The sequence below is a fragment of the Siniperca chuatsi genome, linkage group LG24, assembly GCF_020085105.1.
Source record: "Siniperca chuatsi isolate FFG_IHB_CAS linkage group LG24, ASM2008510v1, whole genome shotgun sequence".
Taxonomy (NCBI): domain Eukaryota; kingdom Metazoa; phylum Chordata; class Actinopteri; order Centrarchiformes; family Sinipercidae; genus Siniperca; species Siniperca chuatsi.
The window spans coordinates 612,133-637,060 of record NC_058065.1 but is presented as its reverse complement, the minus strand read 5'-3'; the positions used below and the strand labels follow the sequence as shown (position 1 = coordinate 637,060).

The window sequence follows — 24,928 nt, the reverse complement described above, 5'->3', positions numbered from 1 at the left end:
CTTCTTTCCTCCACCAGCATCAGTGAATGAGTGTAAACGACTAGAAGACTTTGGATTCTACAGTTTTCCCTTAATGTCGTTAACACCTGCCATGATGTCATCATTATTATACAGGAAGAGAAGCACTAAGCAAAATATATAATACAGGTGAGATTAATAAATTAAGTACACAGTGGGTATAAGTATAAAATGAAAATAAGTGTAAAGTACAAAGTGGATTTAGAGGCTGATGATACGTATGTACGGTTTAATAATGCAATAATGAGTTCTGTCAAAGTAAGTGCAGCTTATTAAGATGATAATGAGACGGTGGATATTGCACATTATCTCAAGTATTGCAGAGATGTTAATGATCAATGTCCAGTTTAGTGCCTTCGGATCATATAGACTGACACTTAGAGGGAGGAGTTAAAGAGTCTGATGGCCACAGGCAGGAATGACTTCCTGTGGCGCTCTGTGGTGCATTGTGGGGGAGCGTTTGTCCCCCGCAGTGGTCAGACTGAACAGGTCCAGACTTGTCCGTCCTCAGTATGTTCAGCTGGACTCACCTGCTGTCTCTAATCTGAAGGGCTAAGAAGAGCTTTGCCTGTCATCGTGCACAGTCACAAAGTTTCCCCTCCGACGTCAGCTGGTCTCCGGCAGAAATGAACGTCTGTAGCTTCAGTGGATTCATATAAAGCTCGACTAAAAGATCCCGATCGGACGCCTCGTCCTGCAGCGGCAGAGTCTGAACGGGTTTAACCTCCTCGGCCCGCTGAAGGCCGGTGCGGCGTCCTGATGGTCTGTTGAGATCCTCCTTGGTTTCTGATCCATCTGTAGTCTTCAGATACTGCAGCAGCTCTCCTCTCTGCTAACGGCTGCAGACTGAATCTGGGTGGAGGAAATATCCAGGCTGCTACTAATAACTCAGTCCCGTCCAAAACCAGAACCAGAACCAGAGTCCTCCCAACAGCTCTGCAGAACAGCTGAGTCTCCTCCTCCTGAACTCTGATCCAGTATGTTAGTGGTGATGTAGCTCCCTGGATCCAACCAGCACTGCAGTAATGGGCCTGGTTTTGGCAGTTGGTGCAGATGGTGTAGGTGGTGCAGATGGTGTAGATGGTGCAGTTGGTGCAGATGGTGCAGTTGGTGTAGGTGGTGCAGTTGGTGTAGATGGTGCAGTTGGTGCAGATGGTGCAGTTGGTGTAGATGGTGTAGATGGTGCAGTTGGTTGCAGATGGTGCAGTTGGTGTAGATGGTGCAGATGGTGCAGTTGGTGTAGATGGTGTAGATGGTGCAGTTGGTTGCAGATGGTGCAGTTGGTGTAGATGGTGTAGTTGGTGTAGATGGTGTAGATGGTGTAGATGGTGCAGTTGGTTGCAGATGGTGCAGTTGGTGCAGTTGGTGTAGATGGTGTAGATGGTGCAGTTGGTTGCAGATGGTGCAGTTGGTGTAGATGGTGCAGTTGGTTGCAGATGGTGCAGTTGGTGTAGATGGTGCAGTTGATGCAGTTGGTGTAGTTGGTGCAGATGGTGCAGTTGGTGTAGATGGTGCAGTTGGTTGCAGATGGTGCAGTTGGTGTAGATGGTGCAGTTGGTTGCAGATGGTGCAGTTGGTGTAGATGGTGTAGATGGTGCAGTTGATGCAGTTGGTGTAGTTGGTGCAGATGGTGCAGTCGGGCGGTGCTTCCCCAGGTCTTCCACCAGCTGAAACCTCCAGGACAGAGAGTCCTGGAACCTTGAGGCCGTCTTGCTGCTGTGTAACATAAATACTGTGCGTGTTACGGGGCGGCTGCTGTGTGGCGCTCTGCCTCTGGGCTTGTTGGTCCAAGGAGACGAGCGAACATCGGCTCAGGAACTGTGGAGGATCGACTTTCTGTCTCCACTATTGTCTGAAGCTTTAATGCCACTGAAAGCTTCCATGTTTATTACTGTTAAATATAAATATAATATAAATCCAAACACAACAACAGACACAGGAAACGTGTATAAGAACAGAGAGGACTCTGGGTAACTGTGGCGGCATTTCTAACTGTTTTCTTAATTACAAACCAAACGATCAATAATCATCAGCTGCAGTCCGATACAAACCGGTTCAACATGAGCTCCAGCTCCACCAGCTGCAGCAGCAACATCCTGCTTTACATTAATAACACACACCTGTACAGGTGACTGCAGCTCTGACTGGAGGAGGATTTCAAACTGCTGTTGAACTTGTTTCTGCTGAAAACAAACTGACCTGAGATCAGAGACGAACAAAGAGTCTGTGATGATGTCGGTAATGAAGTTCTGCATTAATGCTTTCCAACACTTCCTGCTGTTCCTGGTTCAGAGTTGTCTTGTTTTGAAATCACTTCACGTTCAGCATTTCTTTCTCACGTTCTTCGTTTGGTGTAAATAAAAAATACTGAAGCGAGACACAAAAACCCGTCTCACTAGCTGGCTTTCATCAAGCCAGCCAGCTCGACCCACCTGGACTCACCTGTTCTTTGTTCCCCTGAAGATCAGCTGCGCTGCAGTCGGACAACGGCGGAAATTCGCGACGGGAAATGTACGCAACGTGATTTCGGTCGGTTTTAGTTGATTTTGACGTTTTGTTTTTAGTGTTTTTGCTTTTTTGAACACACACACACCACACACACATTTGTCACGTACCTCAGGTGGCCTGAGCCGGGGTTCGAACCCACAGCTCCACATTGCTGGTCGGAGTCTCTCCCCGCTGGACCATCTTCAGTACTGATGAACATGAACAACCGGAGAGACAAAGACGATCAGACTGAGAGGAACCTGCAGGAGACTCACCTCCATCAGTCCGGAGAGAAAACCTGGACGGACTCTCTGGCTTCTGGTTTAGAATCACTTTGTTGTTGAGCTGCTTGTCTCATCATTTACAAGAAAAAACAGATCCACCTGTCCTGTTGGCTCTGATAGTCTAGCGGTCAGGACTCCCGGTTCCTACCCAGGTGGACTGGGTTCAAATCCAGGTTTGGGAGCAGATGGTATAGCTGCTCTTTCTTTTTTACTCCAATGGAAGTAGAAAGGATTTGAATCCACAACCACTTGTTCTATTTTTCCATCCAACATGGTGTCACAGTCACATGTTACTCTGTCAGCTGTCCACAAACTTTTGGCCATATAGTGTATCACAGCCTGAGACAAACCTGCTCGCTTTACATTCAGTGAATGTGCCCTTAAAGGTTTTGTGCGGCCTACACCTTCATGCACCTGTGCAGATTGTTGAATTCTTCCAGTCCAGCAGAGGGCAGCATCATCCCACTGATGAAGAGGAAGGCGAGTTGGAGGCTGCTTGAACATGAAGTTTCTGAGTGACGGAGCTTTCTGAACAACTCCGCTGTTTTCTTTAAATTACAGCCTGATTTTATAATATTACACATTTTCTTTCATATCATCACTTTTCCTCTAAAATTACAACCTGATCTCAACTTTACTCTCAAAAAGTCTAATTTTTTCTCCTCACAGCAGCTGCAGTGTCACACAACTGTGCGTTTGTGTGTATTTCCCTGTGTTGGTGTGTGTTGTGACTCTTTTTGTGTAAAATATCTTAAATAACTTTTTCGTGTAAACTTCAACAATCTTTCCTCTAAATATTGTGACATTAAAATGTATCATATCTATCCAACAATCACGTTTTCCTCTTAAATTTTGACTTCATCTAAACTTTCTTTCTTTTCTAAATGTTACGATGTTATTCTCGAGCTGTCCGGTTTGTTTTCTTCTGTTTTAAAGACTGTGTGTGTGTGTTTCAGTGTGAATCAGTGTGTTGCTGTTGTCATGAGGACGGTCGTCATGTGATCAGCTGATTCTCTCAGTTTGAACTCAGTCAGACGTTTCATCAGTTTCAGCCTGAGCACAGAAACACACGGTGAGTCTTTATTCTTTAATCTCATTTATTCCATCAGATTAACATTCATTACATCTCATTCAGACTTCACTGGAAGCTGATTTCATTCAGTCAGACTGTTAAAGTTTCTGTAACTGACTGAGAAACACTGAGACGCTTGTTGCTGTTTAATCATCCAACAAAGCTGCATTTCCATCTTTATTTTCACACATTTGTTCTTTATTTAATGTTTGTTTTCAGTAGTTTGATCTGTAGAATGCAACACTTTAGTCAGCTGATCAATGAATGAACAGAAGATATAAACTGAAGCTGTTTTTTCTGTTTCTGCTGCTGAAATAAGCTGCTCAAGATTTAATACGACGAGATGAAACTTCACTGGCTTTTATTTTGAAGGTTTTAATCAGCTGTTCGGATTTAAACTTGTGTCGATGTTAAAGATAAAGTTTAATGTATTAAATGTCTCTGTTTTCAGAGTGAATCGTGTTGTGTAACATGTTTCAGGGTGTGGTGACGAAGTGCAACAGACGAGCGGCTCTCCGAGTTTTATATCACAGAAACATTAATTAACTCACGTCAGCTCTGAATTATCAACACGTTTCGTGATTTACACTGATTTTAAGGCTGAATCCAGTTTTTTAAATGTAGCTTTTATAGTCAAATTCAGTTTAAATGAAGTTTAATGCGACGATGTAAAGATGTTTCATCACTTTTAACACGTCACAACATTAATATCTAAAAGGTGTCGAGTTTTATTCTTGTTTATTACTGGATCTTTGTCTTTTTCAGGACTCAACAAATGAGTCAAATTACACCAGCAAAAGAAACAGGAGACAGACAACAAACAGAATCCAGTTTAAAATAAAACTAAAAACAGCAGAAACATCAAATTAAAAACCTTCTTCCTTCACTTCTGACAGCAGAAATTCAGTCTGAATACAAAAGAAAAGTTTTGTCAAACATCAAACGCAGCTTTGTTTGATTCAACATACTCAGATGTTTTCAGCCTGTCGTGGTCTGGTAAGACCAGGAGCTAATGGCGGCTAACGTTAGCTAACTCAGTAGAAACTGTTGTGTTTGCGACGTCATGGACTCGTCTCTACTTCTGCTCTGCTGCAGATCAGCTGAGAAACATTTGATTGATTTCACCACAAAAGTGAACCTGTAATTACCACGTGTGGCCACAGAGGTCGCTGTTCTCAAAATATTTTAATTGTTTTCTTTAAGTATTAGAAGTTTTTTCATTTTTCCTCAGAAAAATAAAATAAAATATCGCTTTCCTTTTTTCCAAATATAACTTTTTATCTCTAAATATTATTTATTTTCTTGAAATCTTTGAATTTCTTCCTCAGAATATTCTGGCTTTGTTCACAAAATATTTAAATCTTTCTTTTCAAAATCTTCCTCCTTCATTGTAACATTTGTGTTTTTGAATGCACTGACAAACGACCTCCATCAGCATGTGAACTGAAAAAACAGAGGACCAACAACAGAACCCTGAGGAACTCCATGAGTCACTACTGTCAGCGTGATGATCATGTTGCTCTGCTGGATGTTCACGTTACTTTAAATGTATTTGTTTGCTGACACTTCGTCTGATTTCAGTGTGGACGTCATGGAGCGTAAACTGGATCTGTCTCGTCTGACGGACGAAGAGGCCAAACACGTCTGGGAGGTGATTCAACGAGACTTTAACCTCCGAAAGAAAGAAGAGGAGCGACTCGGGTACGTCTGTCTGTCTGCCTGTCATCTCCTTATCAGTCTAAATAACCTGAAGAGGTCTCACTCCTCCTGGTTTATCAGGATCCTATGTACAAGTATCCCAGCATGCATTTCATATCGACTATGCGGAGGACCTGACTTAGATTCTTTCTACGACTGTCACTTTATTAAGTACTAACATGTGGTGGATTTGCCAAACTCTTCCTGTGAAACTCCCTCTGATGTTCTGGGAGATGTGAGGAGCTGCTAGCCAGGTGAGAGCTTTCAGTCAGCGTCCATGGTCATCATCCCGAGTGTAAATCTAATATGTAGTTTGTCTGAAGGTGACGTGAGGCGTCGTGTTTTATTGGACAGTTTAACAACAGAGCTGCTCTGTGGAGCTTTGGGCTGCAGACATCAACACATTTACATACTGATCAATAACTATATAAACAGCTGGTCGGTATTAAATGTTTTATTTTTTAATAAACGTCACAGATCAGATTACAGACGTATATTTTCACCGTATCTGTCTGTCAATGAGGTTCTTTTGTTCTTCAGAGAAACACTGAAAACCAGTTCAGTGTGACGCCTCACACTGTAATTAATATTTTACATACAAACATATATTTAGTCATGTAAAGACAATAAGGTGTGAGCACATAAGTTCAATTAGAAATATGTTTGTCTATAAATTTTAATATACATATCTGAGATAAGATTGCATGTTAAACTGATAATTGACTATAACACTTAATAATTATATAATACGTAATTCATATTTGACAAATTAATTTAGAAAAAGACATTTTCATAATACTGAACATTAAAATCACATATGTCAAACATATATTTTAATAGCAATATACGACATGTATGCGTACTTAAATATTTTACGTATTTTCGATCGTATAATAAGATTGTACTTATATTAAGTACTACTGTAAATACATGTTTTAATATAATATTAAGTATGAACGTATTAAAATCACGTTTCAAATATATGTTTTGATGTTGAATATATTGCCGTATATTAAACTAAATATATTAGAAATACATATGTAACATATATAAATATTCTAAACAAATTATTATAAAAATAGTTTTTTATTAACTGTGAAAACAGATCTTGGATCAGAATAAATGTAACATAAATAGTGCAATATGCAATAATATCAGTGATGAACATGACGTTATATTTAACGAGCTGTTTCTGTGAATCGACCGGTTCATGTGAGTTCTGGAGGAATGTGAGCGTGAAAGACGTCGTTGTTGTTTCAGTCACGACTCAGTCACACGGACCAGAGTCTGCAGCCGCAAACAGGAAGCTCACAAAGACTCTGTGTTCCCCACTGAAGACTCCGACTCCCATCAGCCCCGGGGCAAACACACTCACAGAGAGTAAAGAAACTTTGTCTTACACACATTTCCTTTCAAGTCTGAGTGAAATATCCAGACGAGTTTTCTTGTGACACAAATCAGAATCAGTGTGAAGCAATAAATGATCACCGATAATCAATAACGACATGATTCAGGGACAAGAAGCAGCTTCTGTCCTCAGTCTGAAAGGAGGAATTGTTCCGCTGTGTCGACGGGAAGCTGCTGGTAATCTGATTTCCACAGAAGAAACACGCTTCAGCAGCTAAATTCACATGTTTCTATCTCAGCCTTTATTGTGACAGGCGGATACAACAGCGACCCACATCAGAATCAGAAATCAGAAATACTTCCCCGAGGGGAAACTCTTTATGGCAACACAGTAATGAACAACAGCGACATGTGAGACAGCCACAGCTTTAGATAAAGTAATGAACCTGATCGTTTGATTACTGCACCGACACGATGCTGGGCTGGCAAAACCCGTCCAGCAGCATGTGATTATCGACATCACTAACTAACAATTCATCTGTGACGGTTTTCAGGTCAAACTTTAGCTTTTTGTGCAAAAATACCCACGTTTTACTTTGGTAAAGCACACATCACTGACAGCGAGTGAATATTACCTCAGTGTGAAATAACTGAGTCACCGTTTGGGTCAAAACGTGGATAAATGAAACAACAAGTGACCCCGGAGTCACACATTGATTCATTAACAGCGATTTTAAAAATGTTACCTCGTTGATACTAAAAGAGTCTCACTTTCTGATATTTGATACAAAAATGTTCAAAATGTACAAAACTAAACTTTGACTCGAACGGAGAGACGTTTCTAAGAACTTCAGACAGAAGGAGTTGCGGCTTTTCTTTGTTTGATACGATTGTCAGATACGGTTGGACAAAGACGTCTCTTCAGCTCTCTGGACGCTCATTGATTGGTCGAGAAGTATTGATCTGTCTGTCTGTAGAGCAGTAACACATAATCTTCTGTGCTACATATGTATATGTTGGTTATTCAAATGATATTTTACATACAATTAATAATAACTAATTCCAACTCTAATGATAACATTTCTGCTTCCTGAGCTTTCGGTCGTTGGGGCAGTTTTCCTTGATGTTAACTCATTAAATGTTCTTTGAGGTTTGTTCCTGTTGATTCATTTTAAATTCGGTTCAGTTAAATTTTCAGCATCTGAACGTGAATTCTCTGAGTTTGAAGCTTAAATCTTTGATTCTCAGAGGAACTTCAGAGACGTTTCTGCCATTTTGAACGACGTTTAGAGGACTCTGATTGGTTGCTTCCAGCAGTGTGATGATGGAAACGTGATGTGAATGTATGTGACAGTAAACAACAGGTCCACTGTGGCTGGATCAGTATACTGAAGACTGTGTGTATGGTTTCACACTGTGGTCCAGTTCCCTCGAGGTTTAATGACTCAGTCACATGAAACCAGAACAAACTGTTCTTTCACAACACAAGATGTTCAGCTGCTGCACCATCTGTTCACTGAGACTCCTTTCAACAATAGTTAATATTAAGCATCAAGTAGAAATCCATTCAGTCAAGAGTGTCTCCATTAAAAGTAGCTGCATTAGCTGTTAGCAGCTCCTGTCTGCAGTGTGGATGGGGTTAGGGTTCTTCTCTGGGTTTCTGGAGGTTTGTTCAATTCATTTCAATTAAATTTAATTTATAACCAATTCATAACAGAAGTTATCTCATTGCGCGTTTCCTATAGAGCAGGTCTAGACCGAACTCTTTATAATATTAATTACAGAGATCCAACAAATCCCGCCATGAGCAAGCACTTGACCACAGCGGCAAGGAAAAACTTCCTTTAAGAGGCAGAAACCTCGAGCAGAACCAGACTCAATGGTGGGCGGCCATCAGAGAGAGAGAGAGAGAGAGAGAGATTATATAGTAGAATAGTAATTATAGTGTTAATATTAATAAATAAAACGGCCTTTGAGAAGGAGGGAGGTTTCTGACTCGAAGTGTCACATGGCTGGAAGGATTTGCTTCACTTCAGCACTTTGACGTGTCCTCAAACCACATCTGTATCCCCGGACATGAAATATTATCCTCGCTGTCTCCTGTCTGTTTCTGCAGTGATCTGAAGACTAAAATCGAGAAGGAGGATACGAAGCGAGAGCTGCTGGGTTCTCAGAGTCAGCTGTCCGACTCGCACTGCATCCGCTGCCTGCAGCCCTTTAAGTTCCTGGTCAACAGTAAACGCCAGTGTCTGGACTGCCGCATGTACACCTGCAAGTCCTGCAGCCGCTACAACAAGAAGGAGCACGGCTGGGTGTGTGACAACTGCCGCATGACCAGGTGAGACACCCACAGGTAGGTGTGGCTACTGACAGCGCAGGTAAGGAACGTATCTGTCTCAGAAACACTGATACACCAACACATCTAAGAATTCAGTGTCGTGGGGAAAAAGATTCACTTGTGAGGCCTGAAATAAACTCCAGTTTCTAAGTTTTATTCTTTGCAAAGGTCAGACACAGAAATGCGTTCAGTACGAGGGGGGTCGCAGTTACACAGTTGTACAAACTCGTCTAAACCAGTTTTGTATGCCTGAGATCTTATAAAGGTCAAGACATGTGAGAAAAAAGGAACTAAGTCTAAGGATGCTAGGTAGACAGGAACCCGAGGCGAGTCTCAATCTCTGTTAAAAGCTCGGCAGAAAGTAACACCTTATATTGAACGCGAGTGCATCAGACACCAAAAAGAATCTGTGCTGAGTAACAGATGATCTCAAATGACAACATGTGATGGTGCAGTGTCGTCGTTTTGTGTCAGAGACAAACTTTACACAACTTGAGGCTGAGTATTGTGTATGTTAACGTGTTAGCACTAACTAGTTCACCCCAAAATCAAAAACACATGTTTCCTCTTACCTGTAGAGCTGTTTATCCATCTATTTTACTTTCTGCTTTCTTTCTACCGATAGTTCCCACATGAAACTGCTCAACACAGACCTGTGGATTATCTCCAGTAGCCGGGTCGTGATTTCTGGAAACAGACGTTGCTGTTGAGTTTTTCAGATGTAGTTTTTGGCGCTTTGAGCTCCACAAGCCGAGCGCCATATAGTCCCGTTATATTCAAAACATGCAGTCGTCTCTACGGCCGATATCTCCAAAACTCTGCCGCTCGCACCGAAACAGTCCAGATAGATAAACAGCTCTACAGGTGAGAGGAAACGTGTTTTAGATTTTGGTGTGAACTGTACCTTTAAGACTGTGTGCTAAAGTATTAGCAAGCTACTAGTTATCATTTAAAGTAGTGTTTCACTTTGTGCTGCAATTTTAGCTTCAGTTAACATAGTGTTTGCTAACGTGTTAGCCAAACATAAACACCTATACTACATAAACACAATACTGTCATCTGAAGTAATGTAGTTCATGCTAAAGTGTTAGCTTGGAGACTATTTGTTAAGGTGTTAGCTTAAAGGCTACTATGACTCATCACAGTGTATGCTAAAGTGTTAGCCTGCAGCTTGATGTATGATCTACATGTTGCTTCAGCGCTCCACCTGTTCAGGTTAAAGTACATGTTGTGTGTACTCTGAAGTACATGTTGTGTGTATTATGAAGTACATGTTGTGTGTATTATGAAGTACATGTGTGTATTATGAAGTACATGTTGTGTGTACTCTGAAGTACATGTTGTGTATTTCTGCAGGGTGCTGAAGATCGGTACTGTGGGTTGGTACCATGACAACGTGAGAAACCGCTTCAAGCGCTTCGGCAGCGCCAAGGTGATGAGGTCACTGTACAAGAGGCTGAACGGAGACGGTGAGTCGGCTCTGACATCACTGTTACCTGCAGGACTCACCTGTGTGTGGGCGGGGCCTGGGACACAGCTGGTTTTGAATGTTAAACTTTATTAACAGAGTTCAGAGTCACATGAGGTCATCGGACCGTCAGCTGTGAGACACATGGTGTGCTTACTGATCAGAGATCAGTCACACTGAGGCTGTTAAACGCCAGCAGGCTCTGTTATTAAACACTTTTACATTTTTATTTACTCGATTTATTGTTTGCAAAAGTTCAAACAGACGTCACAGAACATGTTAGTTTTTTATAATTCCGCTGAGAACAAATAATGATCATTAAATTAAGAATTATATGAACATAATCCAATAAACCTCAGTACAATATGAAATATGAAATATAGAAATTTCTAAGGAATCATGTAGTTTTAATTATGACTTTTACAAAGAAAAACAGGTAATTTTTAAAATACTTTTTGAAAACATGAAAAAGATCACGTAGATCTCATGTGTCAGTTATCGCTCATTATGTGCCAAATGTATATAAAACATTAGATTTATATAATATTTATATATCAATATCAATAAATCCCTCTCTTTTCTACTCCTCTTGAAATATTGTTGGTTATTCATCCTGTTCATGGGAGGGTTTATAAATAAAGTTATGCAATCAGATGACCATTCTTCTGTCGTCATGTTTATACTGTAAACATGAATTATTTCTCTACAAACAAGAAGAGATGATGATGATAATAATAATAATAATAATAATAATAATAATCATTATTATTATTATTATTATTATTATAATATGGGGGTCTGGCGACGCTGAAGCTGTTTAGTATTAACAGAAACATAACAACTAAAAGAAAAGAGTTTTTAATTATTCAGCTGTTAGAAAACACATTTTTTCTTTTGAACTCAGATGCTAAATGCTACATGCTAATACGACTTCCTGTGTTTTCTTCTTCAGGTGGTCGTGACGACGACACTCAGAGTATGCCGGACGTCCGCAGCCGTGAGTCGCTGCTGAAACACTTTTACATCAACGTATAAACTGTTTGATTCAAGCCGCACACGCAGACGGATCAAGTAACGAGAAACTGGGAGGAAAAGTCTTTAACTCAGAGCTTCAATCTGTACTTTGACTTTCAGACGCAATCTGATGATTTTTATACAAATCACTAAAAATGGGCTTTTTTCTGACATGTACAAAATAATAAGAAACTCCTCTTTGAAAACCTTCCCAACATTTCACCAACAAACATTTAAACTTTAAAAGAGCCTTTTTTGGTGTAAAATCTCCAGATTTTTCTGTAGTTCTTGAATTGCTAATAACTCTTAGCTTGAACAACATACCGTTTCTACGGATTATAAACACACATTTGATATTTATGTGTTCAGCAGAGTCTGCTGTCGCTCTTTGGATAAAAATCTCCACATTTTGAATTATAGTTTTAAAGCTGTGACTCACTGCAAATGAGAAACAGCTAAAAGAAGAGACCACCTACAGTTTGCAGGCACACATGGTATTTATTCAGATAACAACACTTAACATATATACATACAAATATACGTATAAATAACCGTTTCTCTTCATCCTCTGTATGAAAATGAACACGTCTCTACGTGATTCTGTGTAAAAGTCTGTATTTGTACCTGTAGACGTGTACAACGGTAACGAGGACGAACACGGAGAGGCCGATGCTCAGCGCTTCAAATCGGTAACGTGAAAATAAAAATGTGAATCTTCTGAAAGTGAATCAGATGTGAATCCTGCAGCTTTAAAACTCGTTATTTCTTCTTTTCTTTCAGATGAGGAAAAGTAAACGTCTGCTGTCAGTTCATCCTCTGGACTTCGACCCCGAGGAATATTTCCCTCATTCACGCCGACCGTCTGTACAGGTAACACCTGAAGTACACAACACCTGAAGTACAACAACACCTGAAGTACAGCAACACCTGAAGTACAACAACACCTGAAGTACACAACACCTGAAGTACAACAACACCTGAAGTACAGCAACACCTGAAGTACAACAACACCTGAAGTACACAACACCTGAAGTACACAACACCTGAAGTACAGCAACACCTGAAGTACACAACACCTGAAGTACAGCAACACCTGAAGTACACAACACCTGAAGTACACAACACCTGAAGTACAGCAACACCTGAAGTACAACAACACCTGAAGTACAGCAACACCTGAAGTACAAAAACACCTGAAGTACAACAACACCTGAAGTACACAACACCTGAAGTACACAACACTTGAAGTACACAACACCTGAAGTACAACACCTGAAGTACAACAACATCTGAAGTACAACAACACCTGAAGTACACAACACCTAAAGTACAACACCTGAAGTACACAACACCTGAAGTACACAACACCTGAAGTACAACACCTGAAGTACACAACACCTGAAGTACACAACACCTTAAGTACAGCAACACCTGAAGTACAGCAACACCTGAAGTACAACAACACCTGAAGTACACAACACCTGAAGTACACAACACCTGAAGTATAACAACACCTGAAGTACACAACACCTGAAGTACACAACACTTGAAGTACACAACACTTGAAGTACACAACACCTGAAGTACAACACCTGAAGTACAACAACATCTGAAGTACAACAACACCTGAAGTACACAACACCTGAAGTACACAACACCTGAAGTACACAACACCTGAAGTACACAACACCTGAAGTACAACAACACCTGAAGTACAACAACACCTGAAGTACACAACACCTGAAGTACACAACACCTGAAGTACACAACACCTGAAAGTACAACACACCTGAAGTACACAACACCTGAAGTACAACAACACCTGAAGTACACAACACCTGAAGTACACAACACTTGAAGTACACAACACCTGAAGTACAACACCTGAAGTACAACAACACCTGAAGTACAACAACACCTGAAGTACAACAACACCTGAAGTACAAAAACACCTGAAGTACACAACACCTGAAGTACAACAACACCTGAAGTACAACAACACTTGAAGTACACAACACCTAAAGTACAACACCTGAAGTACACAACACCTGAAGTACACAACACCTGAAGTACACAACACCTGAAGTACAACACCTGAAGTACACAACACCTGAAGTACACAACACCTTAAGTACAGCAACACCTGAAGTACAGCAACACCTGAAGTACAACAACACCTGAAGTACACAACACCTGAAGTACACAACACCTGAAGTATAACAACACCTGAAGTACACAACACCTGAAGTACACAACACTTGAAGTACACAACACTTGAAGTACACAACACCTGAAGTACAACACCTGAAGTACAACAACATCTGAAGTACAACAACACCTGAAGTACACAACACCTGAAGTACACAACACCTGAAGTACACAACACTTGAAGTACACAACACCTGAAGTACAACAACACCTGAAGTACAACAACACCTGAAGTACACAACACCTAAAGTACACAACACCTGAAGTACACAACACCTAAAGTACAACACCTGAAGTACACAACACCTGAAGTACAACAACACCTGAAGTACAAAAACACCTGAAGTACACAACACTTGAAGTACACAACACCTGAAGTACAACACCTGAAGTACAACAACACCTGAAGTACAACAACACCTGAAGTACAACAACACCTGAAGTACAAAAACACCTGAAGTACACAACACCTGAAGTACAACAACACCTGAAGTACAACAACACCTGAAGTACAACAACACTTGAAGTACACAACACCTAAAGTACAACACCTGAAGTACACAACACCTGAAGTACAACAACACCTGAAGTACAAAAACACCTGAAGTACACAACACCTGAAGTACAACAACACCTGAAGTACAACAACACCTGAAGTACAACAACGCCTGAAGTACACAACACCTGAAGTACAACAACACCTGAAGTACAACAACACCTGAAGTACACAACACCTGAACATGTTCAGTAGTAAAACATTTATAATAAAAAATTAAATTTCCCCCCAAATTGAAAATGTTTTTTTTTTGTGCCAAAAAAATGTGAAAATGTTTGAAACAAAACATGGAAAACATTTTGCTATGAAAACGATATTTTATTTACATAAAACATTGACACATTTTGACATGAAAACTGGACAATTCAAGTACTGAGTACTTTTTTTAGTGAAAAATATAAATAAAATACTTGTTTGTTGTTTTCTTAGTGTATTAATGATTAGCTGCATGTATTTCACATGTTTTGTGCAGCAGATACATGAGGATCGAGGCTACAGGAACGACGTGGACTACGACATGTACAACCACCGAGTGAACCGCAGGAAGAGTCTGGACCGATACGCCTCGAGACCTGGTACATATATACAAATACACACAGTACACACAGTACACACAAAAACACACAGTACACACAGTACACACAAAAACACACAGTACACAGAGTACACACAGTACACACAGTACACACAAAAACACACAGTACACACAAAAACACACAGTACACACAGTACACACAGTACACACAAAAACACACAGTACACAGAGTACACACAGTACATACAGTACACACAAAAACACACAGTACACACAGTACACACAGTACACACAAAAACACACAGTACACACAAAAACACACAAATACACACAAATACACAGAGTACACACAAAAACACACAGTACACACAGTACACACAAATACACACAAAAACACACAAAAACACACAAATACACACAAATACACACAGTACACACAAAAACACACAAATACACACAGTACACACAGTACACACAAATACACACAAAAACACACAGTACACACAAATACACACAGTACACACAAAAACACACAAATACACACAAATACACAGAGTACACACAAAAACACACAGTACACACAGTACACACAAATACACACAAAAACACACAAAAACACACAAATACACACAGTACACACAAAAACACACAAATACACACAGTACACACAGTACACACAAATACACACAAAAACACACAGCACACAGAGTACATTAAAACACACACATGTGGTTCAGACTCTATGACATCAGCAGTAAAATGATCTGCTGAGTCTCTCACTGGTTGCTGTGAGCCAGGTGAGGTAAAGGTGAGCCAGGTGAAGTAAAGGTGAGCCAGGTGAGGTAAAGGTGAGCCAGGTGAAGTAAAGGTGAGGCAGGTGAGGGGAAGGTGAGGTAAAGGTGAAGTAAAGTTGAGGCAGGTGAGGGAAAGGTGAGGTAGTCTTAGGCTGTAGAGGCACAGGCAGAGAAAAACATAATTCAGAAACAATAAGCAATAAAAACCTGAATAAAATTCAGATTCAGAATAAAATGAGATTTAAAAAGACATAAAATTAAATAAAATACAATTAGACCAAAATAATAATAAACCAGAAATACAGTTAGAGTGCAGTACGTTTTAAGTTGAGATAAAAGTGATGTATTTACCTTTCTGTGTGTTTACCTGTCTGTATTTACCTGTGTGTATTTACCTGTGTGTGTTTACCTGTCTGTATTTACCTGTGTGTGTTTACCTGTCTGTATTTACCTGTGTGTTTACCTGTCTGTATTTACCTGTGTGTTTACCTGTCTGTATTTACCTGTGTGTACCTACCTGTCTGTATTTACCTGTGTGTGTTTACCTGTCTGTATTTACCTGTGTGTACCTACCTGTCTGTACCTACCTGTGTGTGTTCACCTGTCTGTATTTACCTGTGTGTGTTTACCTGTCTGTATTTACCTGTGTGTGTTTACCTGTCTGTATTTACCTGTGTGTTTACCTGTCTGTATTTACCTGTGTGTGTTTACCTGTCTGTATTTACCTGTGTGTTTACCTGTCTGTATTTACCTGTGTGTGTTTACCTGTCTGTATTTACCTGTGTGTACCTACCTGTCTGTACCTACCTGTGTGTGTTTACCTGTCTGTATTTACCTGTGTGTGTTTACCTGTCTGTATTTACCTGTGTGTACCTACCTGTCTGTACCTACCTGTGTGTGTTTACCTGTCTGTATTTACCTGTCTGTACCTACCTGTGTGTGTTTACCTGTCTGTATTTAGCTGTCTGTACCTACCTGTGTGTGTTTACCTGTCTGTATTTACCTGTGTGTGTTTACCTGTGTGTGTTCACCTGTGTGTGTTTACCTGTGTGTTGTCAGATGACTATGGGGAGAGCAGGATGGTCCGGACTCGCTCTCTGTCTAAGATCAGCTCCTCGGTGGCTCGGCAGCAGTACGTCGACACCTCCGATGAGGACGATTACCCGAGGTACCCCCCCATGTACCAACAACCCCCCCACCGCCGCAGGAACAGCAGAGCCTCCTCCCAGGAGAACCTGGGACAAGCCCCGCCCGTAAGAACAAACAACCAATCACAGTGTGTTTGTACTCTCTTATACTATTTACCTGTTTTACTGCCAATCATCTGTCCTCATCCTCAGCGTAACACGGCAACAGTCGCGCAGTGGAAACCGAACATTTTTGCTGACAAAACAAGATTCTTTTACTCTGAAAACTAGAAAAAGAAAATTTACCAGAAAATTTACCAGAAAATTTACCAAAAAGCATCTGACATGGAACCTGGAATTCTTCGTCATCATCATACATCCTGACCATCTCCTGATTCTCTTGCTTTGGTTTTTACTTCGTAGATGAACGAGCTGAACAAACGCATGTCGGCCATTGAGAGTCTGCTGAGCCGCCTGGAGGAGAAGATGACACCTGCTGACGAGGTGAGACGGGACGGACCGGCTTCAAAAGAACTCCATAAATCTCCTCTTTAATTAGACAAAGTCAAATTCGGCTACCTGTCGATGGTTTAATTTACCGACTACTCAGACAGAATCCTGTTTTATTTAAAAATACCGGGAGGAATTTCATCAATAAATATATTTTCTATCCTGCAGACGTCGACTCCGAACGAGGAGGAGAAGCTGAGGAGGAAGCTGAGCGAGCTGGCGGGGAACCTGAGCGATAAGGGCCTGTCGTCGGACGACGAGGCCGGAAAGAAGTGCTTCTCAGTGGGTAAAAGTCCGGCCGGCATCAGGGGCGGCCCGGTGGTCCCTCTGGACTCTCTGAAGGACAAAGAACTGAGCTCATCCAGCGACGAGATGCCCACTCAGGCTCAGAAGGTAGGACGGAGGTCAGGACGGATAATCTGACCCGGCTTATTTATGGGCTCAGAGTCACGGTGGATTTTACTGCAAATGGGAACCTGGAGGCTTCTGAAACAGCTTCAGTGTTTCTGTCCTTAATTCAGACAAAGATGGATCTGATATCTTGTTCAAGTAGGATGGTTCCGACCTTAATTCAGACCTCGATGTCACGTCGCTGAGGTCTCTGACCTCGCTGAAACAATATCATTCAGGTTTCTTTTAGTTTTTAGGGTGTTTCATGAACGTCCAGGGTCCCATTTGTGATGAGTCCACGCATGGCTCAGCTTCTCCCCAGAGAAAAGTCATGAACGTGTCTGAACAGACATTTCAAAAAGGAAATATACATTTAAAATAGGCCTTTCAGGCTTTTGTCATTATGATATATTTATTATATAATTATATATTAAGCGTTCCACTCCAAAATAAGATGGAAGCACATTGTATTCACCAAAGAAAAATAATCATTTTCATGACTTAGTATCACTTCATTACAAGAATAAAATCTCAGCGTTTTAGAAAGATTTGTACTGAAAAGCGGATCGTTAACATTTCAGTGACTTTCCTTCCTGAACTGGATGAAGGACGTTTTGAAGATGAACTCTTTGCTGTTTGGGTGTTTCTGATGTAACAGACGGATATTCCTGCAGGCAGCAGTAAAGATCAGGCTGCATGGCTGCCTCCTCACTAACCGGCAGCCTCCTGCGTTAGTTAACAGCCTTCTGACGTCTTTGCTGCTCGAACAGCAGTTTGTGTAGATGTGAAGCTCAGCAGCTGCCTGCCTGGACCGCCTGCAAACCACATCAGGCCGATATCACACGAGTCTTCTTCAGTGGTGTTTACTCATCCACGTAACATAACCCACATTCAAACAAACTCCGAGACTCTGTAAGTCCTGAGTGTCGTCAAAAGACTTTAGTATTAATACTCTGGTTCTGTTGTTGTAGCTCCAAGGAACACCTGTGTTCACTGAGTTTACATTTTCAAAACACGATTTCTAGTCCTGAAATATAATAATGTTTATCTTGTAAAAACATGAAGGACCTAATATCTATGTTCACGTTGTTATCTTGTTCTCACAAAATGAACAGATTTAATGTCTCGCTGCTCAAACGATCTTGTCAACACAAGACAGATGTAAGAGATGCAGCATATTTTGTGGGTATTGTGGTGAGATGGGACCAGCAGCAAAGTGAAAATTAACAATATTTAAAATTTGATTTCTCTCTAACCCTAATGAATATGTATATTACTTTATATTCTGACATTTTAATTTTGTACCACATCCTCTAATATTCTGATATACGTCAGACAGTGGGCCTCTCTATAGTAAAGTTTAATCATAAACTGTTCCCACAGACGTGAAAGTTACTCTTCGTCCAAGAGAGATTCAGATTAAGAAAAGCACCTCCAGGCTCTGCTGGTATTTTTGCGTCCAGGCCGGTAGCTGCTGCAGGTTCAGATGTTGTTTTCCAGCTGCTAACATCTGTCCCTCTACATGGCTTTCAGAGATCAACTGCTGCCGCCCTCTGTGACCTCACCACTGAGGTCCTGAGAACCATTAATGCCACAGAAAACGCAATGGTCGAGTACGGCCTCTCAGAGCCGGTCGACAGATCCCACTTAGTAGGGACTGACGTTAAGCAAGCAGATGATGCTTTCAGGGAACTTGAGGAAAATGTAAGCTTCAAACATGAACTGCACGCCTCGTTTCCCCCCTAACCTCTTTTTGTCTGAAGGTCAAACTAAGCCGAACCCTCCCGCCTCGTCTGAAGCATGACAGAAACGTCTGGACTGGCTTCAAATCTCCCCGGCTGCTGTGTCACAACCAGGGCTGGGCATCTGTAAAACATACTGGGCAGCACTGGTTCCAGTTTGGGTCCAGCAAAAGCAGAGTTTCAACTTAGAAAAGGGCATTTTTCAATTATCAGTTTCTGGTTATTTTTAAGCCCCAGTTTGAAGTCCCGTCTCCTGGGAGATCTCATGAATATGGAAAAAATGGCCTTGTAATGTTTGATAAAACTATTCCTTATACATGAGAAAACTTAGAGATCCTCAAATAACTATGAGAAAATTAGCAAATGTTATTCTGTATTTACGGAATTATGGAAACGTATCTTTCAATTACGGGAAAATGTCTTGTAATTATAAGAACAAGATGAAAAAACTGTCTCATCATTACTAGATCCATATCTCATCTACAAAAGCTTTAGCTTTGTAGATCTGTATCTCATGAGAAAAATATCTCTCAATCAGAAATCTCATAATATCGAGATCTGATCTCTCAAGAAAACAACGTCACCACTTTATCCAGTTATCAAGACAGAAACTCTCATCGTCATAATACCATAAAGCTGAGATCATATATACAAGGTCACATATCATGAGATTATATTATTCATGTTTTTCAAATTTAAAAGATCTAGTTTGTACAAAAAGTGATCTCATAGTAATGAGATATTTATCTCACATGTCGTTTCTATCATCAAGTCAAGTGATTTCACGTGAGCACCATCAGAGAACCAGTCGTGTGTTTTGCAGTCATACGCAGCCCTGTTGTTATTATTATCAGCGGTGTGTTAGCGCCCTCTCAGGTGACACAGGTGTGTTTGTCGTGTTACCTGTCCAGGTGTACATCGCAGCCGGTCAGTCGTACGAACTGGAGTCGAAGCTGCGGCGACTCGAGCAGAGCGCCAAGAATCGTTTCGGAGGCACGACGGACTCTGAGCTGTCGGAGCTGGAGGACGTGATGGCTCTGACCGCCGCCAGAGTCCAGAGCGCCGAGAGCGAGGTGGGTCGAGACGCACACCTGTATGACATAACGACACAGGCTACGTGATGATTGGTTTGATATCGATATAGAGTCAGGAACTCAGCCGTCTGTCTCTTTTAAATATGAAATCTTGAACTTGTTATTACTAGAAAATGATCTTGATCCACATCTCAGGAGGAAAGCAGCCTGTAATTATGAGCTCTGCACGGAGCCCGAAAACTCTGCACGGAGCCTGAAAACTCTGCAGGGAGCCTGAAAACTCTGCACGGAGCCCAAAAACTCTGCACGGAGCCCGAAAACTCTGCCTGGAGCCCGAAAACTCTGCCTGGAGCCTGAAAACTCTGCAGGGAGCCCAAAAACTCTGCCTGGAGCCCGAAAACTCTGCCTGGAGCCTGAAAACTCTGCCTGGAGCCCGAAAACTCTGCAGGGAGCCCGAAAACTCTGCCTGGAGCCTGAAAACTCTGCCTGGAGCCGGAAAACTCTGCACGGAGCCCGAAAACTCTGCCTGGAGCCCGAAAACTCTGCACGGAGCCTGAAAACTCTGCCTGGAGCCCAAAAACTCTGCAGGGAGCCAGAAAACTCTGCCTGGAGCCCGAAAACTCTGCAGGGAGCCCGAAAACTCTGCCTGGAGCCCGAAAACTCTGCAGGGAGCCCGAAAACTCTGCCTGGAGCCCGAAAACTCTGCAGGGAGCCCGAAAACTCTGCACGGAGCCCGAAAACTCTGCAGGGAGCCCGAAAACTCTGCAGGGAGCCCGAAAACTCTGCCTGGAGCCTGAAAACTCTGCAGGGAGCCCGAAAACTCTGCCTGGAGCCTGAAAACTCTGCCTGGAGCCCGAAAACTCTGCAGGGAGCCAGAAAACTCTGCACGGAGCCGGAAAACTCTGCACGGAGCCCGAAAACTCTGCCTGGAGCCCGAAAACTCTGCACGGAGCCTGAAAACTCTGCCTGGAGCCTGAAAACTCTGCAGGGAGCCCAAAAACTCTGCAGGGAGCCAGAAAACTCTGCCTGGAGCCCGAAAACTCTGCAGGGAGCCCGAAAACTCTGCCTGGAGCCCGAAAACTCTGCCTGGAGCCCGAAAACTCTGCAGGGAGCCCGAAAACTCTGCCTGGAGCCCGAAAACTCTGCCTGGAGCCCGAAAACTCTGCAGGGAGCCCGAAAACTCTGCACGGAGCCCGAAAACTCTGCAGGGAGCCCGAAAACTCTGCAGGGAGCCCGAAAACGCTGCCTGGAGCCTGAAAACTCTGCAGGGAGCCCGAAAACTCTGCCTGGAGCCTGAAAACTCTGCCTGGAGCCCGAAAACTCTGCAGGGAGCCAGAAAACTCTGCACGGAGCCTGAAAACTCTGCCTGGAGCCTGAAAACTCTGCACGGAGCCCAGAAACTCTGCACGGAGCCCGAAAACTCTGCCTGGAGCCCGAAAACTCTGCACGGAGCCCAGAAACTCTGCACGGAGCCGGAAAACTCTGCACGGAGCCCGAAAACTCTGCCTGGAGCCCGAAAACTCTGCACGGAGCCTGAAAACTCTGCCTGGAGCCTGAAAACTCTGCACGGAGCCCGAAAACTCTGCCTGGAGCCGGAAAACTCTGCCCGGAGCCCGAAAACTCTGCAGGGAGCCAGAAAACTCTGCCTGGAGCCTGAAAACTCTGCCTGGAGCCCGAAAACTCTGCACGGAGCCTGAAAACTTGGAATTAGGAGATAATGATGTTGTAATTATAAGGATAAGAAACGTGTCATTATTGAAAAACCATCTTGTTTTTCCACCCACAGCAGTTTTCTTGTCAGATCAATATTTCATGAAAAACTGTAGTAATAATAAGAAAACGATCTCTTAATTAAAATAGCTGTCTTTCGCAAAAGAGATCTTTATTGCTGTTTGTGAGACAACAATCTCAAGATTACAAGATCCACCAAAGCTGTTTTGTCTTTATCTCTTGTAGTCAAGAAACTATCTTGCTCATGAGAAAACCATGTAATTAGATGTCTGTCTCTAACAAAAACTACTGCATTATCATCTGAGATCTCAGTCTGCTTACGATATTTATCTCCTAAATATGCGAAAACAATCCCGTTCTCATCTGAGAAAACGATCGTATAGTTATGAGTTCAAGATTCTGTATTTCCGAGATCTTTTCTCACAATCACGACAGATTTGAGCTAATAATGAGACGTTACATCATTATAACAAGATGAATAATGTCCACCGAACTTTAGGAAACGATGCTGATATTTTCCTCTGCAGGTGTCCGACATAGAAAGTAAGATCGCTGCTCTGAACGCCGCAGGATCGAAGAAGAAGGTCAGTTTGTGGTTAAATAAATAAATAAATACAGAACGATCGTTATACAACTGTCAACAACTATCAGAAAACTGTCTCGTAATTGTGAGAAAGTCATCTTGTACTTATTTCCAGATGATTTGTTTTCGCCTGGTTGGGGGTTTGATTCCCTTCTTGTCACCATGTTTGAACATCTGTGATCTGCTCCAACAGGTTTCTGGATCTCATCAGAGGAAAAAGACAAGCCAAGACTTTCCCAGTAAGAAACCCTTGAATGTGTTTTACGTCACGTACGGATGATAGTTTATCGACTGAAGACTAAACGGCTGCTCTCAGAGAAAGTTTATCTGTTGACAGTGAAAACGAGTTCATTCATAAAGGATTTATTTCACCCGTTAATGTAATTTTATTAACGTGTTGCTTCTCTTGACAGAAACCACTAACGGAGCTCAGTGGAAATCGCACAACATGTACTGAAACCGGAAAGCTGCTGGAGTTTAGACACAAAGAAGAAATTAGAAAACAAAACGATCATTATCTACAGCGTTGTGCTGGTTCTTTTCTTCCCTGCAGTGTTTTTCTGCTAAATGTTAATCAGAGTCGTCCTTCTTCTTCTGTTTAACCTGCAGAGACATTCTCTCTTTAAAGCTGAACTAAAATGAAATATATGGAAAAACAAAAGCTTATTAAATCAACTCAGAGCTAAAGACTCGATGGCAGATTGAAGTTAGATGCTGATGAAACCTCTGAAACAGCAGAGTCAACCTCGAAAGCTTTTTATTGGCCTCAAAACTGATTAAACTGGACATCTTTGATCAAACGCTTGTTTTCCTGCAATGGAAACGTTCGGCTGTTTTCTCTCACGCTAGGTGCGAAAAATAGTTATAAAGTGCATTAAAAATAAATATGGATCAAACTTAGCCTCCAAATGTACGCATCGCTGAATGAAAACAGGTCGTACTGTACAAACTATCTGTTACGCAGAGACCGTTATATAATGTTGTTGTTGCGGTTTTATTTTACTTTATTATTTTGGCCTAAAACAGTGACACCGAATCATTTGACTCTAAAAATACAGTTTTATTTTACGTTAAGTTTGTAATCTACTACCACGATACTGATGTATATAAACTTCTGTCATTATGTCTAAAATATCTTCCAAAAATACTAAAAGAATTACACACATTTAGTCACATAAACAGCAGTAATAATAAAATAAAGAAAAGTACAAAGACATTTTTTAAAATAGGAACATTATAAAGGGTAAATTTAGACAAACGCATATAGAAAAAACAAGAAGCAAAAGCAAAGTGAGTAAAATTATGAAGAAAACAATAAACACATTAAATAGAGTAAAATTACAGATATATTATAAATATCATCGGACAAAAACTCTTTTAGAAAGAAACAATTAAAATCCACAATTAAAACTATACTTAAAATGAACAAATAACAACATTATATAATATTATTATATATTTTCATGAGGCATGTTCTGAAATAAAACATCAAATTTCCTTTTTCGATGTTAAAACTGACACGAGAACTACTGAAGTGAAATAAATATGAATTTAAAATCTGTTTAGGAATTAGTTAAATTTAATTAGCTGAACTTGAATCGGATGTGACATTTTAAATATAAAGTATTTCTGATTACAGGTCAAATATATTCTTCTTTTACAACTGAAATATTTCAGTTAAATGAACAAACTGATGAAACTGTAACGGTGAATTTAATTTAAAATACTGAAAATAAATAAAAAATCTGTTTGATTTGATTAAAATGTTATTATGAAAGACTGAGTCATAAAATACTTCACTCAGATATTTTACTGATTGTAATTTAATCCTGGCAACACCGGGCTTCCGTAGCTTTGAGACAAATCGACCATAAAAATGTTTAGTTTCTTTGATATATTGATTATAGATGGAAGGAAATACTGTATTGATCATTGATCTGTGTCTCCGTGTTTGGCTTTCTGATCAATAAACTACAAGATAAACTCCCTGAT

The 24,928-nt window shown here is 41.1% G+C and overlaps 2 protein-coding genes across 4 annotated transcripts; both read left to right on the top strand.

Annotated features, from left to right (window-relative positions):
* The window catches only part of LOC122871907 (NLR family CARD domain-containing protein 3-like), a 752,187-nt gene that overhangs the window by 296,094 nt on the left and 431,165 nt on the right, over positions 1-24,928 (top strand).
* On the top strand, positions 87-24,927 carry mlpha (melanophilin a). 4 transcript variants are annotated; one of them, XM_044187562.1, is made up of 16 exons: positions 87-147; positions 3,746-3,861; positions 5,443-5,562; positions 9,023-9,244; positions 10,601-10,713; positions 11,665-11,709; positions 12,357-12,415; positions 12,507-12,596; positions 14,963-15,065; positions 16,879-17,072; positions 17,370-17,450; positions 17,625-17,849; positions 20,500-20,661; positions 22,881-22,937; positions 23,130-23,175; positions 23,350-24,927. In XM_044187562.1, the coding sequence occupies exons 3-16, from the start codon at positions 5,453-5,455 to the stop codon at positions 23,391-23,393; spliced, it is 1,551 nt and encodes a 516-aa protein (XP_044043497.1). In that variant the 5' UTR covers positions 87-147; positions 3,746-3,861; positions 5,443-5,452; the 3' UTR covers positions 23,394-24,927. The 4 variants fall into 4 exon arrangements, with proteins under 4 accessions (XP_044043497.1, XP_044043496.1, XP_044043495.1 ...); XM_044187561.1 differs by lacking the exon at positions 87-147 and adding an exon at positions 19,380-19,550 and having other exon boundaries at positions 3,740-3,861; positions 14,966-15,065; XM_044187560.1 differs by lacking the exon at positions 87-147 and adding an exon at positions 19,380-19,550 and having other exon boundaries at positions 3,740-3,861.

Coding starts and splice junctions, on each gene's coding strand:
- mlpha (XM_044187560.1), top strand. CDS start 5,453: ATGGAGCGTAAACTGGATCTGTCTCGTCTGACGGACGAAGAGGCCAAA. Junction 11,710..12,356: donor TATGCCGGACGTCCGCAGCC/GTGAGTCGCTGC, acceptor TTGTACCTGTAG/ACGTGTACAACGGTAACGAG. Junction 12,597..14,962: donor CACGCCGACCGTCTGTACAG/GTAACACCTGAA, acceptor TGTTTTGTGCAG/CAGATACATGAGGATCGAGG.